At 41.7% G+C, this 18,593-nt stretch overlaps 1 protein-coding gene across 1 annotated transcript in view; it reads left to right on the top strand.

Annotated features, from left to right (window-relative positions):
- Positions 1-10,449, top strand: part of ESRP1 (epithelial splicing regulatory protein 1) — a 32,955-nt gene extending 22,506 nt beyond the window's left edge. Inside the window, exons 14-15 of the mRNA XM_014307792.2 lie at positions 8,554-8,659; positions 10,173-10,449. Coding sequence (XP_014163267.1) covers positions 8,554-8,644 — 91 coding nt within the window. The 3' untranslated portion in view covers positions 8,645-8,659; positions 10,173-10,449. The remainder of the gene's footprint in view (positions 1-8,553; positions 8,660-10,172) is intronic.
- The last annotated feature ends 8,144 nt before the right edge of the window (positions 10,450-18,593 follow it).

Genomic DNA, 18,593 nt, shown 5'->3' on the forward strand with positions numbered 1-18,593 from the left:
CATGTCCATAAAGAAGCCCTTGGCCCCTCTTTAGAATGCGTGGACTGGGGTCTGCCTTAGCAACTTCTGAAATACTGCCTCTTTGTGTTTGTAACAAAGTAACTTTTGACCTTTACGATGAAAACTGTTTACTTCTATGACTACATATTGTATTGAATGCACATGTAAAGCATATAGAGAGGCATGTGTTCTTCCTGTCCTCATCAACACCTCTCATGAAGGGCTTTTGGTTCTTCTGGATGTATTAGCTACCTGCTACAGAACAAAATCTCTGGATATCTGTTGCCCTCTGCAGTCATGAGGCCTTGGAAGGAGCCATGTTCCCTTTAAGCCATAAACCATTTCTCTGTTAGGAAATCTGCTAAACAACTCAAGTTTTTTATCTCTGCAGCAGGGACCAAATAGCTACTTAGGAAGCTGTTAAGCAATATGAGCACTTCAATACCTGTAAGATAACAAAGGTTTTCTTATTACTTTACCTATATGTCTGTGAAATGACTGCTGTGGTTTTTTATTAAAATGTTTCCTTCATTCATGAGTTACTTTCTATAATGCCTTCAATATCTGTTTTATGGTTATGATATTACCAAACTCAGCCTTGTTAATGTAAGATTAAGAAAAATAAAATTCCAAACTTGCACTGGCAATATAAAACAAGGTTCTCAATAACAGTTCTATATTTCATGAAAACATAGTAGCAGTAATAGTCTGTGGTTACTGACACACTTCTTAAGGTAAGAATAGACTGGCCCCTGCAGGCTAAATGTCAGGCCCTAGTCATTTCTCACTGGGAGTTCCCACATGAGTCTTGTCACTGGCTGCTTGGGCTGTGGGCATGGATGTTGGTCACAGACCAATCAACCCCAAGCCCCAAAATATCCTTTTTGTGTTCTTGTCTAACTGGCAGTTGTTCACTGTTTTTAGGAAACCATTATTACATAACTTCTCTGCCAATTTAAAGTGAAGAAAATAAGGAAAAATTTCTGGACTCAAGTTGGCTTTTTTGTTGTGAGATTCAGTATTTATGTATTGCTTTTCCATCCAGAATGTTTGATCTACAGACAATTTGTAGATACTCCAACTGATGTAGTGATTCTTTGTAGAGGATATTTTTGACTTGGGTTTTTTTTGGGTTTTGGTTTGGTTTTGTTTGTTTGTTTCTCTTTTATTTTGTTGTTGTTGTTTTTCTTTAACACTTACTGCTTTTCAGGCAAGTTCCTGTGCTTTGTCCAGGATGCAAAAAAATTTGAAGTGGCAATCAGAACTCTCCTAAATGTAGCTTTCTGGTTCTGGAGTTTAAGTCAAAAATTAAGTATGTGCTGCAGGAAAGAATGGGGTATCCTCTGTACTAAGTGTTCCATTTAAAAGCACATCCAGGAAAAGTAGTGTAGAGCTGGTAGGTAATGATCAGACAATGGTTCATAAATCTACCTGGTGAATATTTATGGAAATAAGGAAACTTCTTTGAGCTGCTGCCAAAAGCTTCTACAACTTGTGTTTTGCAAGGTCAAGCTGCTTTATAATGGTCCAACTCCATTTTCTGCACAGAAATCAACTTAAATGGTGGAAAGGTGGGAGATATTGATTTGGTTTTCAGTACCTATCAGATATCCTGAAACTCTCAGATTTGTCTTAATGCTCTTACAGCTTTAGTGATGAAACCAGTGGTGTAAAGAAACTGATGCCTTCTAAGCTATTAAAATAGCTTTAGTGAACTCCTAATGAAAAGGAGGGGAGAGCAAGTTATTCAGGATCTGTCAGTCTTTGATATCATTCTTCAGCTTGTAATTATGTCTGGCAACATGTTCTGACAGCAAATCAGTGGTCTTGTTCTCTGCCTAGTCCCAAGCTTTTAAGAAAGAACAATAGGATCCATGGGAAGGAGGAGGTTTTCTTTATCTAATCCTAGGTGTACTAGGTGCTGTAGGTACACTGGAAATAACTGCATTACTTGGCAACTGCTAACACATCCTATAGAAACTTTTACTGTATACAAACTTGAAAGCTATTGCTACAGGGTAAACAGTTTTAAAACAAAGTTGAATCTTATTGTATTAAGTTCTGATGCCGTTTTTATCACTTTTAAGTAGTGCCTTCAAAGCCTCAAAAGCATCTGTCAAAATCCATACATATAGTAATACATTTATGCTTTTTACTTTTAAAAAAAGTATTTCAAATAGCATAGTGGAAAGAGGAGATTCTTAATTGTAGGATTCATAGCCAAAATATGATATGGAAACTGAAACCTGGTGTAGGTTCAAACAAACTGGATAAATTCCATGGCAGGAAATTCATTGTGAGTTAGTGAATACACAGAAACCACACCTGGCTCGGGAAGTCCTTGAACTCAAAATAAGTGTAAGAGCGTTCTTGTGTTCTGACCCCTATGGTAAATTCTTGTGCTGTTGAACCAAGGTGGGTAGGTAAATTTGTTTGTTCACACCTTTGTGGGATTTGTCTTGAGAGATACAGGTACTGCCTAAGAGTGTGGGTCTGTTCCAGTGTGTTTGTCTAATAGTGGCTAAGCTGGGGTTATCTCTCTGTTGGGCCAGTGTGTACAGTTCTCTCCATTGGAGTGGTTTGAGTTAAAAGGCCTTTTTATGTGATAAAGGTATGATTCTGACACTTGCTGCACAGGGAAATACAGGGTAATGTCTTAGTGTTCTCATGTCTGCTCCTTGCTCTGGATAAGGTATGGGTGTTCTCATTATACCTTGTAGGAGTATATACATTATAACCTTGTAGAAGTATATACATATGCAACGTACATATAGCACTAATATTTATGTATGCATACATGCAGATGTATGTGTAAAAGTAAAATTACCAATCTGAGCAATAATCAAGGTTTAAAAAAAGTCTTACTTGTTCTCTGTGGTGAATCAGATTCTCCATAATGATCAGCAAGGGAAACCAGTGAGTCTTTTGTAACCTTGCTTATTGCTCAGATTCCTATTGAAGCACAATTAAGTTACAGGGAATTCAAAACTGGCAAACCTAGGAACAAGTGGGCGATACCGTTCAGAGCTGCTGCCAGCAGCTTTGTTTACATATCTCTGTGTCTGGCTAACCAGCATCACTTGACAGAACTGGGTTAGGAAACAACCATATGTGTATTTAGCCTGGGAGCTCTGTCACAGATGGAGAACAGCAGCAGCGAGAAACAAAACCTCTTTTAGTTGTACTCACAGCATCACATCAACACTCTGGACCACATCTCTTAAACTCTTGTGATTTTGTTTTTATTATTATTTTTATGCTAAGTATGTCAGCTTGGATTGCATCTGCAGTGATGGGCTCACCGAATATAAAAGATTATTGGTGGCTTTTAGTTGCTGTCCAGTAAATGGAGTTCAAATATTTTAAACTGTCTGAATTTCGGACTCTTCATTACCTGTCCTTGTTCCATTGAGCTCCTCTCCATCATGAATTTGTCAAAATAACCTTAACTCTTTAGTTAATGTCACAAATTTGTCACCAGAATGATTGTTTGGGGGGACATTTAATTATTCACGTTCAAAATAAATGTAGCTTGCCAAGGATTAGAACAGCAGGGATGCCTTTAACTACTACCATATTTCATTGGAGGAGGAGTGTATTAGCAGGAAAGACTAATTGTTGTATGCCTCCATAGGCTGTCATTATCCCTTCATTTGTAGGTTTTAATTAGTAAAACTGCCATGGCGTGTGAAAGCAGCAGAACAGTAATGCTCTGATCAACAGCTATCTGGATATCAGGACAGCAAAAATATTTAAATTAAAAAACCAAACCAAACAAACCCCACCTTTCTTCAAGGCTGGTACATCTGTTAAAATGTTGTTGCTGGTAGCAGTGTCCAAGTTTTTACTCAGCCCACCACACAAAATGCTGCCATGGAGACTGGTGGGGACTTCTTCCTTTTGCTTCCTTAATATACTCAATGACTTGATTTTCAGGTACCAGCTCTTATTGTCATCTTCTGACTGTTCCTGTGTTAACTAGTAAAACAATTGGATTTGTATGGGGGATTAATTATTACAGCAACATTGTGCAACCTTGCTGCAGAGATCAGTATGAGTATAGTTTTTCCTTTTGTCTATTTATAACACAGTTCAATGGTGGGAGAGAAGATCTGCCTGTTGTGCCTGAAGGCATGTGTGTCATCCATGCAGGTGGCTTTTTAAAACACTTGCAATGATCTCAGGTTATTCATGGCACCAAGGTACATTGCTGGGTGCTTCACTTTACTCAGAAGCAGCCTTAACAGGAGTGTATTGGAAGTCCCAGCACTACCCAGGGCAGACTGCTGCAGTCTTCTGTGGCAGACCTTCTGCTTATTGTTGTTGTGCTCCCATGGCCTTATCCAGCTGGGAAGTTGATTTCAGCAGGCAGAGGGGGCAGCAGGTTAACTGGTTAAATGTGGGGAAGGTATCTGTATTGAAGGAGCTTTGTTTCCAGGGATGGGTGGAAGGAGGGTTTTTTTGAAGGAGGATGTTTCCAGGGATAGAGCTGGGTTGATCTTGGAATAAGACTTCTTGGACCTGAAAGCTTTTTGGGTTTTTTTATTACTTTTATTTTTTTATTACTCTTTTTGGTTTTTAAATTACTTTTTTTAAAAGTCTGCCTTGTGGAGTATACCATCTGTAATATTCCTCCATGATTATATAGTCACAGGGATCTAAATGTTTCTGTTTGATTAACAGGTGACCTGATGGTTTAGTGTTCCTACTTCTACTATTTGTCAAGTTATGCAGCCTTTCTTTCTTTAAGTGTGGATAAACATTCCAATCTTGGAACAGACTGTGTAAATACTTTTGCTAGTAACACATCTTGTTAGTTTTTGTGAACAAAGTACCATCTTAAAACTTTCAACTTTGGTGATTATACCACAAAATTTACTATTAACTTTTGTATGAACCACTTCTAAAAAAGCTTTATACTGAAGCTGCATTTCCTCATGGGCTGCTTTCTGGTAGTGAACACTACAGACATTATGCTTTAACACCATACACATTATGCTTGTGTATATGTGCACATTATAATCATGTCCCATACCAGCCCAAGGAGTATTTGAAAATCCCTACCAGTTTCTGAAATGATCTGCTCTTCACTGAAGTCTGGGATCATCTGTCAAATTGAGTTTTTCTGAAGGCTACTTGGTAATGTGTGTCCTTTACTTTTTCTATTCCTCCTGCTGGCTTCAGTCAGAGGATCTCACTTTGAGGTGCTGCAGAGGTGCTCTGGGTCTGCTGAGCTTCCTAGGCCTCGAAAAGGGGGGATATAACTCAATCTTGAAACACTAATTGATGAGTCTGACAAGTTCTCTTTCACTGCTAGTGCTCCTCTGAGTATTAGAGTAAGTTATATGAAGTTAGTCTTAACTTGCAATCAGGACCTGCCTTACAGTCCTGAAATTAATAGAAGCTGCTAATCAGCAGCTCGATGAAAGGATATTGTCAGTATCTGTCACAAAGCAGACAATAGTTAATATACTTCACAAACAAAAAAACTTTCAGGACTACAGATAAAAAAAGTCAAAGGAAAAATAGGGATAGAAAATCTGCAGGGAGAGAGCTGAAACCTCTAGATGGTGTCTATGCACATATTTGTTCCTATGTGCAAATAGTGCTGGGTATGTTTGTGGTTCTCTTGATGGACCTGCAAGATACTTGGCAGAGATCTAAAAAGCTGCTTGGTTATGTATGCTGACTGCTCCCAACTCACACCCACTTGTAATGTAAACCACAGCTTCCTTCTGGATATTGGTATCTGTTAAGCAAATGTATAATGGAAAAACTCATTAGCAAATCAGGAGAGACAGTGAACCTCAATGTTTCCACATAATATTTTAGTGATGAATATTTGGGATCCCCTGAGGTATATAAATGCTGCTTGAATGCCAATATCAACCTTTAGAACATGTGAAAACTTGTACTTGCATCCAAAACTGATTTCTGAACTTAATTGTTTTATTTTGAGATTCTTTGGGGAATACAGCAACCTCAGAAATACTGATTGGAAAAAATCCAATCTGCCTGTTAATGAGATTCAAGAGGGATCAGTTCATAAGGAAAAAAGGTTTGCATTGGGAAATGCTTCATATCATATTTGATTTCAAGAACTAAATGGATATAAAAAGAGTTCAAGTTCTTGCACTGCATCATTATATAGTGATATATACCTTCTAAGAACAACTGTAGAAATTCTGTCTGGCCTGATGTAAAACCTGCAAGTATTTGTTCCTGAGGCTTGTTTGATTAGAGAATATAGGCTGGAATACTTGTCTTGCATGCCTGCCTAGACACTTTTCACTGTTTTCATGTGTCTTCTGTTGACTTCTTTTCCATCTGGAGACATGACCACTCTAAGTCACTTGCTGCTGTTCCTCTGGGAGGTTGTCACCCCTCAGACTGGGTGAACATAGAATTGGCTGGGAGCAGTCCATGTGTTATCTTCTCTTAGGGAGTCAGAGCAGGTAGCACCCTTGGCCTTTGAGAAAGGCTATGAAAGACTGGAAAAAGAATATCAACATTTCCAACATCTACAGATCGAATATTTTGGGCATAAGAAAAGATTTTTCTTTATTACTCCTGAATAAATTATATTATTGTGGCATTAATATTGCTTTAAAACAAGACAAGCCTGTCCCTTTGCGGCACTAACCTTTAAAATCTGGCAGTTGCCACTGACCACAAAAGATGCTGTGTCTAAACAGTCCATGAAACATAAGTAAATGGAAGCAAATGCTACCTTGCTGGCAGCTGTGGGGAGCTCCATCCCCGATGTATTTGGCAGATACTGACCTGGAGCTTGCATCCAAACTGGATGGGCATATCTGCCATGGATTCATATCCTTACTGTATAGCTACATAAAAAAAAAAGGTTGGAGACAGCATGTGATGGCTATAAGTTCAAAAGCTGAGTGGTGCACTGGTGGGGAAGACTTGTTTTTGGCTTCATTAGTGTCATGAGCTGACCCTTGGGTATTATGTTTGAGAATCTGAGTAGTACAAAGGTGTATTGACTGTGGTAGTCTTTTAGGGATTTGTATGACTACTAATGTAACAGAAAAGGCATGCAGGAAATTATTAGTGGGAGGTGTTGTGATAAGTTTGTATGAAGATGGTTCTCTACAGCATAAAGTCTTACCTTCCAACAGCTGTCTTTTCTGACAATAGGCTCAAATTTGACAAAAATGATTACAAGTGTTGTCCTTGGCACCAGGCTATCTCTGCTATCTAGTGGAACCACCAGTGAAGATGTTGTCACAAAGGTACCCAGGAACACACAGTTGTGGGGATGAACAAGTATTATAAGCAGCTCCTGTGGGAACAGGAAAAGCAGCTTTCTTTCTAGGCATGGACAGCTGTTCCCTGCAGAAGCAGCAGTGTTAAACCTCAGTCAATTTCATTCACTTCCTCAAACACCTTGAAGAGGTTTCTCTGTGGGGAGGCTATAAACATCTATATATTGTGTCCAGGAATGGCTTGGCTGCTGGATTAGCTTGTTACCTGCTATGATGAAACTCTTCCCTTCCATACTCTGCTGCATAAAGATGACTCAGGGCTTTGCAGATAATGGTAACTCAGTGAGGTCAAGACTGAAAACTAGTGAGGACATATGCTTGGGGGCAAATGTGCCTATTGGACTTGGAAGCTACAGAGGCACTCAAGAGGCTGAGCTGCAATTTAGGGAGGTGCAATATAGGCTAGGACTCACTGTAGGACTCATGTGGAGGGAGAAGGACTCCACAAAGCATCTTAGGCCAGTAGCCTTTGGGCTAAACTTAGTCTTCATGAATACCAGCTTAGCTAAGGACTGAAACACCAATGTAAGGACACAAAGGGAAGACTGATAGAGCCCAGTAGAAATTTTTTCATGATATTTTCATAGTCTTGGGCTGGGAACACAGAAGTGGAAGTCATCTGAGAGCTATCTCTCTAGTGTGGTTTGGAGAGGTTATTCCAGGTCTAAGGAACAGCATTGAAATAGCAATGGACATGGTTAGGTGCTTGATGCCATGCTCAGGAGATAAAGCAAAATTATTGAGGTAGCTTTGAGCAAGTATGAGCTCTTGGAGGAGTGAGTTCTTAATTTTTTTTTATGTTCATAAAACTATTGAGTAAATAGGAGAAGCCAGTGACATCCTTCAGTATTAGCACAACTTTAGGGGTGAGTGCTCTATACAAGTCTATTTAGTAGTGAGCGTGTTAACTTTTCCTTCAGAGACTTTGGGCATGTGTGGCTGTGCAGGAGGTGTTTGTCCCTGGAGACATTCTCTTGAGGTCAGTCAGTTAGGGCTGCCAGATTCTGGGGACAGTGGTCTTCAACAAGATCCTGTGTGTACCCATGTGTTGTGCTGTTAGGGAAAGCTGATTACCCCAGTGTTGTTTCTGTTGTTGAATTGCTCTTAATGCCATGGTGGTGGGAGCATTATGAATGTCTAATTCTGCAGCCTGAACTTCGATATCTGCCCAGCACTTTAAGAAAGCTTAAGGTTGCATAGCCAGCTGCTGACTCTCTTCTGCACTAGTTTGGCTTCTGATTGCTTCTATCTCAACTTGTGTTTGTAGTATGCAGCAGAGGATGGACTTATACACACAAATGATGCGGCCAGGACAGTGTCCAAAGAATGGATTTGTATTTAAAGGCCCCAGCAGTTAGACTTCCTTAGTGAAGGTAAGGACAACAAACCCCAGGAGATAGGGTGTGTGGGTATCATAGTGTTTTATTCAGATAACCACTATACTCAACATAATTTGTCATTTGCTGCCCTGAGAAGGTGGCTACACTTTGCGTGTCCAGAATGTCACACTGCAATATGTAAAACCCTATGAAAGCCATAATTTAAAGGATTTTAACTACTCCAGTCATCTTAAGGGCTGCTGCTTTATATGTTTCCCAGGGCTTTGAATGCATGCTACTTTAAGCTTTAGTAGCAGTACTGAGCACCTGCAGGAAGCTCCTCAGAGACAGTTTTCTCTGTGGAGCAAAATGTGGAGATGATGTTACTCTCCTAGCAATGCACTAAAATAAGGGGTTGGTTAGACAGAATAAGCCACTTTCTTAGGTAACTACAGAATCCAATGTCTAAGTTTCACACTGATGTAAAATTGCAGCAATGAAGTAGTTTGTATAATAGCAGCTACTCTCTTGCTTTTGTGAGCTTTCTGATCAGGCCACTTCAGCCTTTCAAGTTTGGTTTACTTGATCTTCTGCATAGGAACAGTCAAAGGGTGAACTCACCCAGAAAACATTTGTGCAGAAAAATGCAAGTTGAACTGCAAGGCAGTGTATTGATGGACCCTGAGACTTATTCTGTCGTAGTCTCAGAGGAAGATATAGAAATGTATTTGCAAAAAATGCTTCTGTAATCTCTAGTCTTTGAAAAAAAAAATGTTGTCAAAGAAGTGATTAGATTTTTTATGCCCCTTTCTTTCCTCTATTCCTTTTTTCAGCTTTCCCTCTGAAAAATAGCAACAAAACTGTCTGGTTTTTCTAATTCTTCTGCTTTTGACACAGACAGCTTAGCCCAGGGTATAATCTACTTTTGGTCAAAACCTTTACCTGCAACATCACCTCACTGTCATCTGCTCCAAGTGTGCTACTTTTGCATGTGTATAAGTGACCATCTCAGCTTGTTGTCTAACAAGCTGGCCTTTGGCTAGACTGATGAAGCTAAATCCTGTCCCTGCATTGACAGAGCCATAATTAGCTGCTTAGGGGGCTCCTGGCCTAAACTGTGCTACATCACTTCCCATCCATTTATTGTGTTGCCATCCAGTGACTAGATCAGGAAGCTTCCTGATCCAGCTGGAAAAAACTCATGGGGTTTGTCTTGGTTTTCAGCCAGTTTACAGCTCAGCAGTGCTAGTTGCCTGTGTTGGCCCAGAGACAGGAAAGTAGAAGTGGCTGAAACAGGCTCTGAGACATAGGAATGGCATTGCCATGTCGGACTTTATTTTAAAGCTTCACCTCCAAAGGTAAAAGGTCATGTAATCGTGAATAAATTCAGGTATACTCTTAGTGCAGCACTCTTAACTTTAGTAGAAAATGTCATTAAAACTGTATGTGTATAAGGTGAAAACTAAAGCTTTTGGTTCTTCTGTAAAGATCTTTAATTTAGGAAATCAAGAAATTAATATTTGCTTTTATCATGGTGTTCAGTGACCTGCACAACTCTTTCATGCAGATCCCTCTACCCTTTCTGATGTTTTGAACAAACACAGCAAGCCTAGATGGAGATTTTGATTATGCTTCCAGCTTTACTGCTTCTCAAGCCAGTTGTGCTCAAGAGAAAAACCACCAGAATTCTGGAAGTGACCAGATGGATCTGTTACTGTTTTAAAGTTCATGCACAATTTTCAGATATGCACACACAGACCACTAAGCCCTTCACTGAGAGCACAGGTGCTGAAATTGTGCAAATCCTTGAGGGTTTCTGCTTGATAAAGTATTAAGCTGCTCTTAAGACAAAAATTGTTCAGCCTGAACCTACAAAGTCTGATCTCTTTTGTTCTTTGATATAGCAAAAAAGTCTTTTTTACATAATTTTGCGCACAGTTTAAAATAGTTCTTTTTAATTAAAGTGTTTTACAACCTCTAATTTTGCATTTGACATTTTAATAAAAAAAATCTTTTGTATGTATTTGTCTAATCTAATGCAAAAACCACCATAAACTTTATATGCAGGCATATTTTACACAGTGCAGAAATAATTAGGAATGTAAAATGGATTATCTAAGGCAAAAAATGCTGTTACTTTGTAAAAATGTGTGGGATGTTAAATGCTTTGTCTCTGATTCTTATCTTGTAGGCTTTTCCTATGCACTCAAGTATTTAAATTTTAAAAAGCTTACTGGAGTAGGCATTTTCAAACTTTGATCACACTGCATACTCAGAAAATGAGAAATGCAGTTAGCCTCTCTCCTGTGGTCCTACTTTCATATTTCCACTTAATGCTCTCACCACCCTTCTTGGTGTTTGACTGTCTCCTATGCAAGAAAAGTAATGTGAGCTGTAGTTAAGACCCAGTGCCTTGTCTGCTCTAAAAGAGGGTCAGTCAGAGCTGGTAGTTTGAGCTTGGTCTCTCTGAACTATACCGGTAACCCAGCAGCACAGCTCTCTCTCTTACCAGAGAAATCAGATGCTACACATGCTCCTGAATAGCTGCTGTCCTTTAGCAGCCCTGGGTCTCCCTGCCTGCCCTGGGACTGGGCTTCAGGCACGGGGGTCGATCACTGCACCTTTCCATGGCAATTAAAATCCTAATTTGTGCTGAAGAAAGGGGGAAGGAAGCCCTGAAACAGAGGTGTATGAGGCTAAAATTGGATAGGTTCTTTGGCACGTTCAAAATAAATATTGCAGAACTGAGGAATACAGACACTTTAGGTAGGTGGTGCTGTAGGAGTTTTTAGTTACCATGAACCCAAATCCACAACAGTGCCTTGGTATCCCTGAAAGGAAATACAAGGGAAGAAAACAAAAGAGGGTGGTGGGGTGACAAAGTAGAAAAAAGTCTTCCAGACAAGGCAAGTGATAATCTCATTTCTAGTGTCTAATTAAAAAAAACTTAATCTTTCCCCCTTTAATTCTTCCTTGATTTTTGCCCTTCTCTTTCCTCAGTGCAACCCTCCCCTGCTCACTACAGCCTAGTAATCTAGATTTACATTTTATCCTGGAAAACTTCATACTGTTATAGTGTAAAGTATTTGACAGGGCCTTTTTTTACAATCACTGTTCTGTAAACATGACTACATTGAACATGATTAATTGATGCAAGATACTTTTAAATGGTATTTTCAACTTTTCCTTCTGAGAAAATAGTTCTGCCTTTAATTGTGTAGCACAATTACAAATAAGTAGTTATGCATAAGGAAAATTAGCCTATATAAGCCAGTAGGGAAGTGATGGGGGAATAGAATTTTTGCCTATGAACTGTGCAGGAATATCTCAAGTGTGCAAAGAGAGACAGACAATGAGGGGATGGGAAGCAGTAGGCTGGAAAAGCTTTGGAAATGTAAATTACAAACTGAATGCAAAAATAGTTAAATGCTTTTGCAAAAACAAACTTCATGTTGGGTTGCACAAATGGGCTTCTTGTTTGGGATGCCTTTGTCTTTTTCCAAGTATTCTCTACAGGGTAACTGTAAAACTTCAGCAAGAACTTATAACCAACAATTTGCTCAAAAACTGCAGAGTGAAGAGAAGCAATGTGAAAACAGCTCCCCCAGGCCTGCTGAAGGCATTGGCATTACTTATTTGGGTGAAAGGAGGCTGGGGAGAGGCATAAGAACAGTATATTAAAAAACGTGGCTACAAAGAGGGAATAAATTCTTCCCATTGTGCATGGGACAGAAGTGAGGAATGGAGTTACAGGCAGGTATTAAGGATTCAGGACAAACCTTCTCCTACAAGTAGTAGCTAAATACTGATCTGAACTGCCTGGGCAGGCTGCACAGTCTCCACCCTGGTAATCTTTTGGGACTGGTTGGCCAAGCACTTATCAAAAATGGCACTGGTATAACTGGTCCCACTGTCAGGCACAGATGTGGACAAGATGTCCTCTTCAGATGTTCATCTGTGTGATGATACTACTTTTTTCTTAGGACTCTGACCTCAGATATTGTAAAGTTAGCTGTACATCTTAGCTCCCAACCCAGATTGTATATATTTTGCTATTTTTCACAAGCTCTCTCATGTTTTGGAATTTTTGTATTCTGTATTTTCAGAACTTAATTCTTTATGTTCCTTTTCAATATGTCTCTGTTGAAATTCATTACAACATTAAATATAATTTAACCTAAAGCTGAATATTTCCCCATTATAATGTGTGTATGATTTAGAAAACAAACTAGAAATGTTTCCCAGAGAAGGAGGAATTTTTTATGTTGTTTTCTTTTAGCAAAATTAATTGGCAAATCTCACAGCTTTGCTATCCCTTAATATCTCTATCTCAGTTAGGCAGGTTCTCAGCTAAAGGCAATTTTATTTATTTAAGCAGGAAAGGCTGAGACTCCATCAGTAAAGATGAAAGTCCAATTTCACAATGTAACTTTCTTGAGGTTAAGAATATTGTTTGAACTTGAGATGGGAATCTATAGCTCATGTGTTTGAATGTGTAAAGAATTTATAATATGAAGGTAACTGGAATTAATCTGAAAAAAAAAGTTGAAAATACATATTACACTTTCATAAAGACTATATTTAAATTTATTGTGTTACATGGGGAAAGTTTTTCTTTTTTCTATGCTCCCACCTCTGCCCTGTTCCGCTTTCCCCAGCGTCGCCTCCTTGGAGCTCCTCTCTGGAGCTGGGAATAGGGTAGAGTTGGGCTGTGCCCCTCACTGGGAGGGAAGGGGATGTGAGGGGACCCAAAGCACCAACCATCCTGAGCAGATGTCAAAGTGCTGCCCCCAGGAGAGAGGATGACAAGGGCAGGCCTGGTCTGCTCCCCAACACCTACCAGCTAGACTGTGTCTCCTTCTGGTGCTGTACTCGGGGAAGGAGCCTGTGTTTGCTGGGCTTGGCAGCCCCTCAAAACAACTGGTTATTTCAGCAGGTGCTCAGACAGGCACGGTCAGCTCGTGGAGCCACACAAACTTCTTGCTTTGTTGTCATTTAATCGTTAATCACTTGAATGGAGATGTAAACAACTGTGCTCTCTTGTACCCTCCCCCAGAAAGGAGCCAAGTGATCCTTTTACACGCTGTAGGTCACTCTTGGCACTCAGAGCAAGTGAAAACAAGATGAGTTTGCTTTCCCCCACCTTCGCCACCTCTGCCCTGCTTGGTTTGTGAAGCTGATGGAAGGTCATGCTGTACTAAAGGAAACAAAAGAAAAAAATTGTTTTCATGGTGTAAATGGAACGTGGTGATAAAAACTGTTCTCCTGTTGCTCTGGCATGTCACGTGGCAGTACCTTGGTGTACTACCTGCAGCTCCCCAGGGAATGTGGTTCTGGTCTGCTCTGGGAGCTCCTGTAAAGAGACACTGCAGTAACAGAGTTGCAGCAAACCCTGCTGAAAGGATATACAGCCAAAGCACTGCCTGCAGAACCAAGCTGGAAAACAGCTGCAAAAGCTGACTGTTACTGCACTGAGAAAAGTTGTTAAATATCAAATTTACTTCTCCATTTACTCCTGTGAGAAATGTGGCTGCACACATCAGCCTGGCTGGGCTTGAGGGAGAAGACTGATTGAGTGGCCATAGCTGAGCAAGGAGCCCACATGAACTCCAGTAAGCCCTGCCCTGACTGCCCCTCATTGCCTGTGACAAACTGTCTGAAACACAGAAATATCATATAATCTCACACTTGAACTTTGGGGATTTTTCAACTTTATCTCTTCAGTTAATGAAAGATCTCACTTCTGCCTACAAGATATGGCCCTAATCATATCCTGGGGCCATGATTTCATAGTATGAAAGCAACCCCCTTTGAAAATCCCTTCTCCTTCACCCACCAGCCATGCTTGCACCCACCCCTGTGCCACCACACACCACCTTGGGTCCTGGGCATAGCTCTGAGGGTCCAAGGGTATTCTTGGGCATGGAGAAGCAACAGAGATCTTTAACTACTCTATAGTTGGCTATTACTGAACGCAGTCTGGAGCTGGATCAACAATGGTGGCTGCACACACAAGGGAGCCAAGCCAGGAATGAGCAGTGCAGAACCAAGGAGCACCACCAACAGCACAGGTCTGTCACTACAGCACCACAGGCAATGAAAGAGCCTGAGAAGATCTGGGGGAATTTGGGGCAGGCCAGCTGGAGGCTCTCACTCCCATGATAGCACATCAAATCATCCCACACTCAGTCAATACTTCCTGTGATGGGCAAATGGGGGGAAGACACTTTTCCCACCCACTTCTGTTGCATCACAGAAGAGAAATCAAATGCAGGAGTGGTTTGGACCTCAAAAGCTACAAGCCTTGTCTGCCCAAGCAATTAATGACTAATCTCATGCTGATTTGTGAGCCTGACTGGTAATAAAGGAATGAACCTAGGCTCACCACAGTCAGGGAGCCTGGACAGGGAGTGCTGAGGCCCTGCTGTGAATTGCTGCTAGTGTTTGGGAGGTCTGGGCAGGAGCTGAGACTGTATGAACTCAGCTGCAATGAGATCCTTGATGCAGAGGGACAGAGGGAAAAAGGGACAGAGGAGAGTCCTCTCTCAATGGCTGCAGTCACATTTAAGTGCACTTAGCAGAGAAAGCCCACCATAATGGCACAGGAATGAAATGAGAATATACAGAAATGAGTGCAGAGAAAATTAAAGATGGCCTACATTAATCAGCAAGCCTGGTTTGCTTTTTAGAGAGCTGCTACGCATTGGTGCCTGCAGAGAGGATCTATCCATCATTGTCTAAAGAAGCATCAGGAGCAGAATGGGATTTTGTGAATGCTTGCTCTGAGATCTCTAACACCAAATCCCATGTCTCGTACCTTTCCATGCACAGGAGCAGTTGCATGGGCTGCTGCAATCCAGAGGCTGCTGGCTCTGTCCATACTGTCCATGTGTCCCTCCACCTGCCCTTCTGGCTTCCAGGAAACAAAGGATCACCCATGGCTTTGCTTAGCTTCCAGTCTGAGCCCCTACATCAAAGGCAGCATGAGGTTGCAGAGGAAGGTGTCTGCTGCAAGCTCCCCAGCAGCCCCAGCTTTCCCAGGCAGCAGCAGCGTCTGGCACGTGCTCACTGCATGAAAAGGCACACAGCAGTGCTTCACCTGCATTTTTTAGGAGACTGATGTGTAACTTAAGAGTGCAAGATTCAGGCCAAATACAGAACAAAGCAGCCCATGTATTAAAAAGTTTCAGCCCGTGCAAGTCTGCCTTCAGGTGAAGTGGGAAGGGATATTACATGGAAAAAATGTCACTTAAAAGCTATCAAAAAGTAAGCACAAAGTGACAGAGTGACATTACTAGAGCACCCCACTGCTTGTGAGCCATCCCTGAAATACAGTTACAACCAGATGGGAAAAGCTAGTAAGGCAGAGTTGAGACATGAACTTTAACACTTGATTCTTTTTCTGACAGCAACTGCATAAATAGTATGGAATGGCATGACATGTTCGTTATTTCTTTCTGACTTCAGGTTAAAAAGCAGCCTATGTTCAAGGAGACTGTACCCAAAGCCAAAACCCCAACCTGATCTCAAAGTCTCAGGCAGGCTGGGTCTCCTTTCCATGTGTGGTCACCAACTGCAGCTACTCGGCAGGTTCAGTAACACCCTTGCTGGTGCCTGGTGAAGGCTTCTGTAACCTTGGGTTACAACCAGCTGGGGAGCTCAGGGGCTGTGGAGGCCCTTGGTCTGCAATGCTGCTGGAGCATCACACAACTTCAGTGTGGATGTTCTTCCCCCACACCACTCTCCAAGCAGGATCCAAAAGGTATAATGAGATAAAAATAAATAAATAGCGACAATGTAAAGCTGGCTGCTGTGCTTAGCTGTACACCTCAGGGCAGTAACAGCATATCTGTGGTCATTACTCAGATCTTCATCCTTTGTCAGGAACACAATGTTTGGGAAAAGCTGGGAGCCTCTGGCACAGCCCCCCCATCTTCATGGGCACCATCCTGCTTGGCAGAATCAAACCACCCACCCAGCGCTGTGTGGCAAGTGGGAAAAACTGCTTGAAGACAAGCCACACGGGTTTGAGAATAAACTCTGCTTCTGGCCTATTGTGCAGGTGATTTTCTTCACCTCTCAACTCATTATAAAACCTATGAGCTGTGACCAGCTTTTTTGTTGCTACAAGCAAGTAATTCTGCTACTGACATGTCTGTCTGTGGTGCAGTGAGACCTGGCATCACCTCCACCAGCTGAGGCTGTGGCCACAGAGAGCACTTCCCAGCCCGAGAAGATGGAGCCTGAGAGGTGGAAATACAAAAAGGCAGTGTCTTCCAAATCTATCTCTGTATGTGCTCTGGGATAAATGCACAGCAGCTGAACCAACTGGAAGGAAGGCCATTTCTGGTTTAATTAAATGAGCAGACTGAGGAACCAGATCAAGAATAAAGAATAAATAAAGAATAGTTGCTGCTTCTCCAGGAGACAACTTCAGAGCTGGGGGCTGGTTTTTGGATGGGCCACTTTCTCTTGCTCCTGTCTGTCAGAAATCCACTGTATTGTCTTGGCATGTAGGTGACTTGAACTGACATCAGTGATGATCATACACTTGCACTGGAGGGGAAACTGAGCTTTCCTTGATGGCAGACGCTGGCTCTCCCTGCAGTGCATGCCAGGATCACCTGACAAATCCCACCAGGGTGATGCACAACACACTTAGGGTACTGACAGATTTACAGAATGCTGCTCAAGGTAGAAGGCAGCTGCACAGCCGCTGTAAAATGCGCCTGCACATTCTTAATTTGTTGCGCTCAACTCAACTGAACTAATAAGACAAAAGGCAATTTCAAAGCACCTTGCAGATTGCCTTGTCCAAGAGCTTCTTAAAAGCTCACACAATTAAAATACATTTGATCTAAAAATAAGGTATCAGTCTTGATAGTGTGTAACAGCTACAATGTTTTAACCCAGGAGACTCAGCTCTGTTAAGTGTATCACGTTACAACTGCCGGCACCTGGGAATAGCCTCTGTGTTTCTGGGTAAATCTTTCAGATCCCAGTTTGTCAGAGTAGAAGGGACTGAACCTTTCCTACCTCTCTCTGTACTATGCACTCCAGTAAATCTAATGGCCAGCAAAGTGCAACAGAAGCCATGTGTGAGGCTGCTGGGAGCGCTGGTGTCTGTGATTTAGACCATCCTGAAATCAGTCTCTGGCACCCCATTTCACTGCAGTTTGGGTGCCATGGAAGTGTTTGTGCTGCTGAGTGATTTCTGTTGTTTCAAACCTGACAGTGCTCACTCTGTACCTCCTGCCCCACCCTGCGGAGCTTACCCTGGTCCCACTCTCTGGAGAGACTGTGACAGCAGAGTCTGAGCAACTGCTGGCCTCAGGGAACCTGAGTTTCACCTTACTCTTTTCTAGCCTAGGGGTCTGACTTCTCTTGGGTTTAGCACAAGATGGCTACGAGCATTATCTATAAGCAAGGGAAAGTGCAAACAGCTTTTATCTCCACAAAGCCAGGCAGTGTGTCCCCCACCGGTTTGGGGTCAACAGTGTCTATCTGCGAGGTTAAAAACTAACAGCCTCTTATCTACAAAACCTCTTGCAACACCGAGACCTGTGATATCTTCTTTTCTGGCTCTCGAGACAAAGACCGTGGCTTAGGTTGACACTTTAAAGTTTCATTTTGCCAGTTGGGAGTTTGCAGGGCTGCGTGTGTACCATGCCTGGCCGTACAGCCACATCACAGGGCTGCTGTTATCACAAAAGTGAAACCTGTTCAAACTGTCATCCTGCTATCGAGTATCCCAGCCCCACTATGTCCAAGGAGAAGCAGGTAGTCAGCTACAGCTGTTTGGTTGATAAATATTGATGGTGTGGAGCAAGGAGTATTGCAACACTGCAAAAGGTCCTTAAAAATGTTCAGAGATTGAAAATTGCTGGCACTGTTGTGATTTTCAAGCTCAAATAATAAATGATTCAACAACTGTACAGTTACCATGGGGATGAATTCTCATTGAGCCTAAAATTACCAAGCTGCTGAC

Source organism: Geospiza fortis, unplaced genomic scaffold, assembly GCF_000277835.1.
Source record: "Geospiza fortis unplaced genomic scaffold, GeoFor_1.0 scaffold7, whole genome shotgun sequence".
Classification (NCBI taxonomy): Eukaryota; Metazoa; Chordata; class Aves; order Passeriformes; family Thraupidae; genus Geospiza; species Geospiza fortis.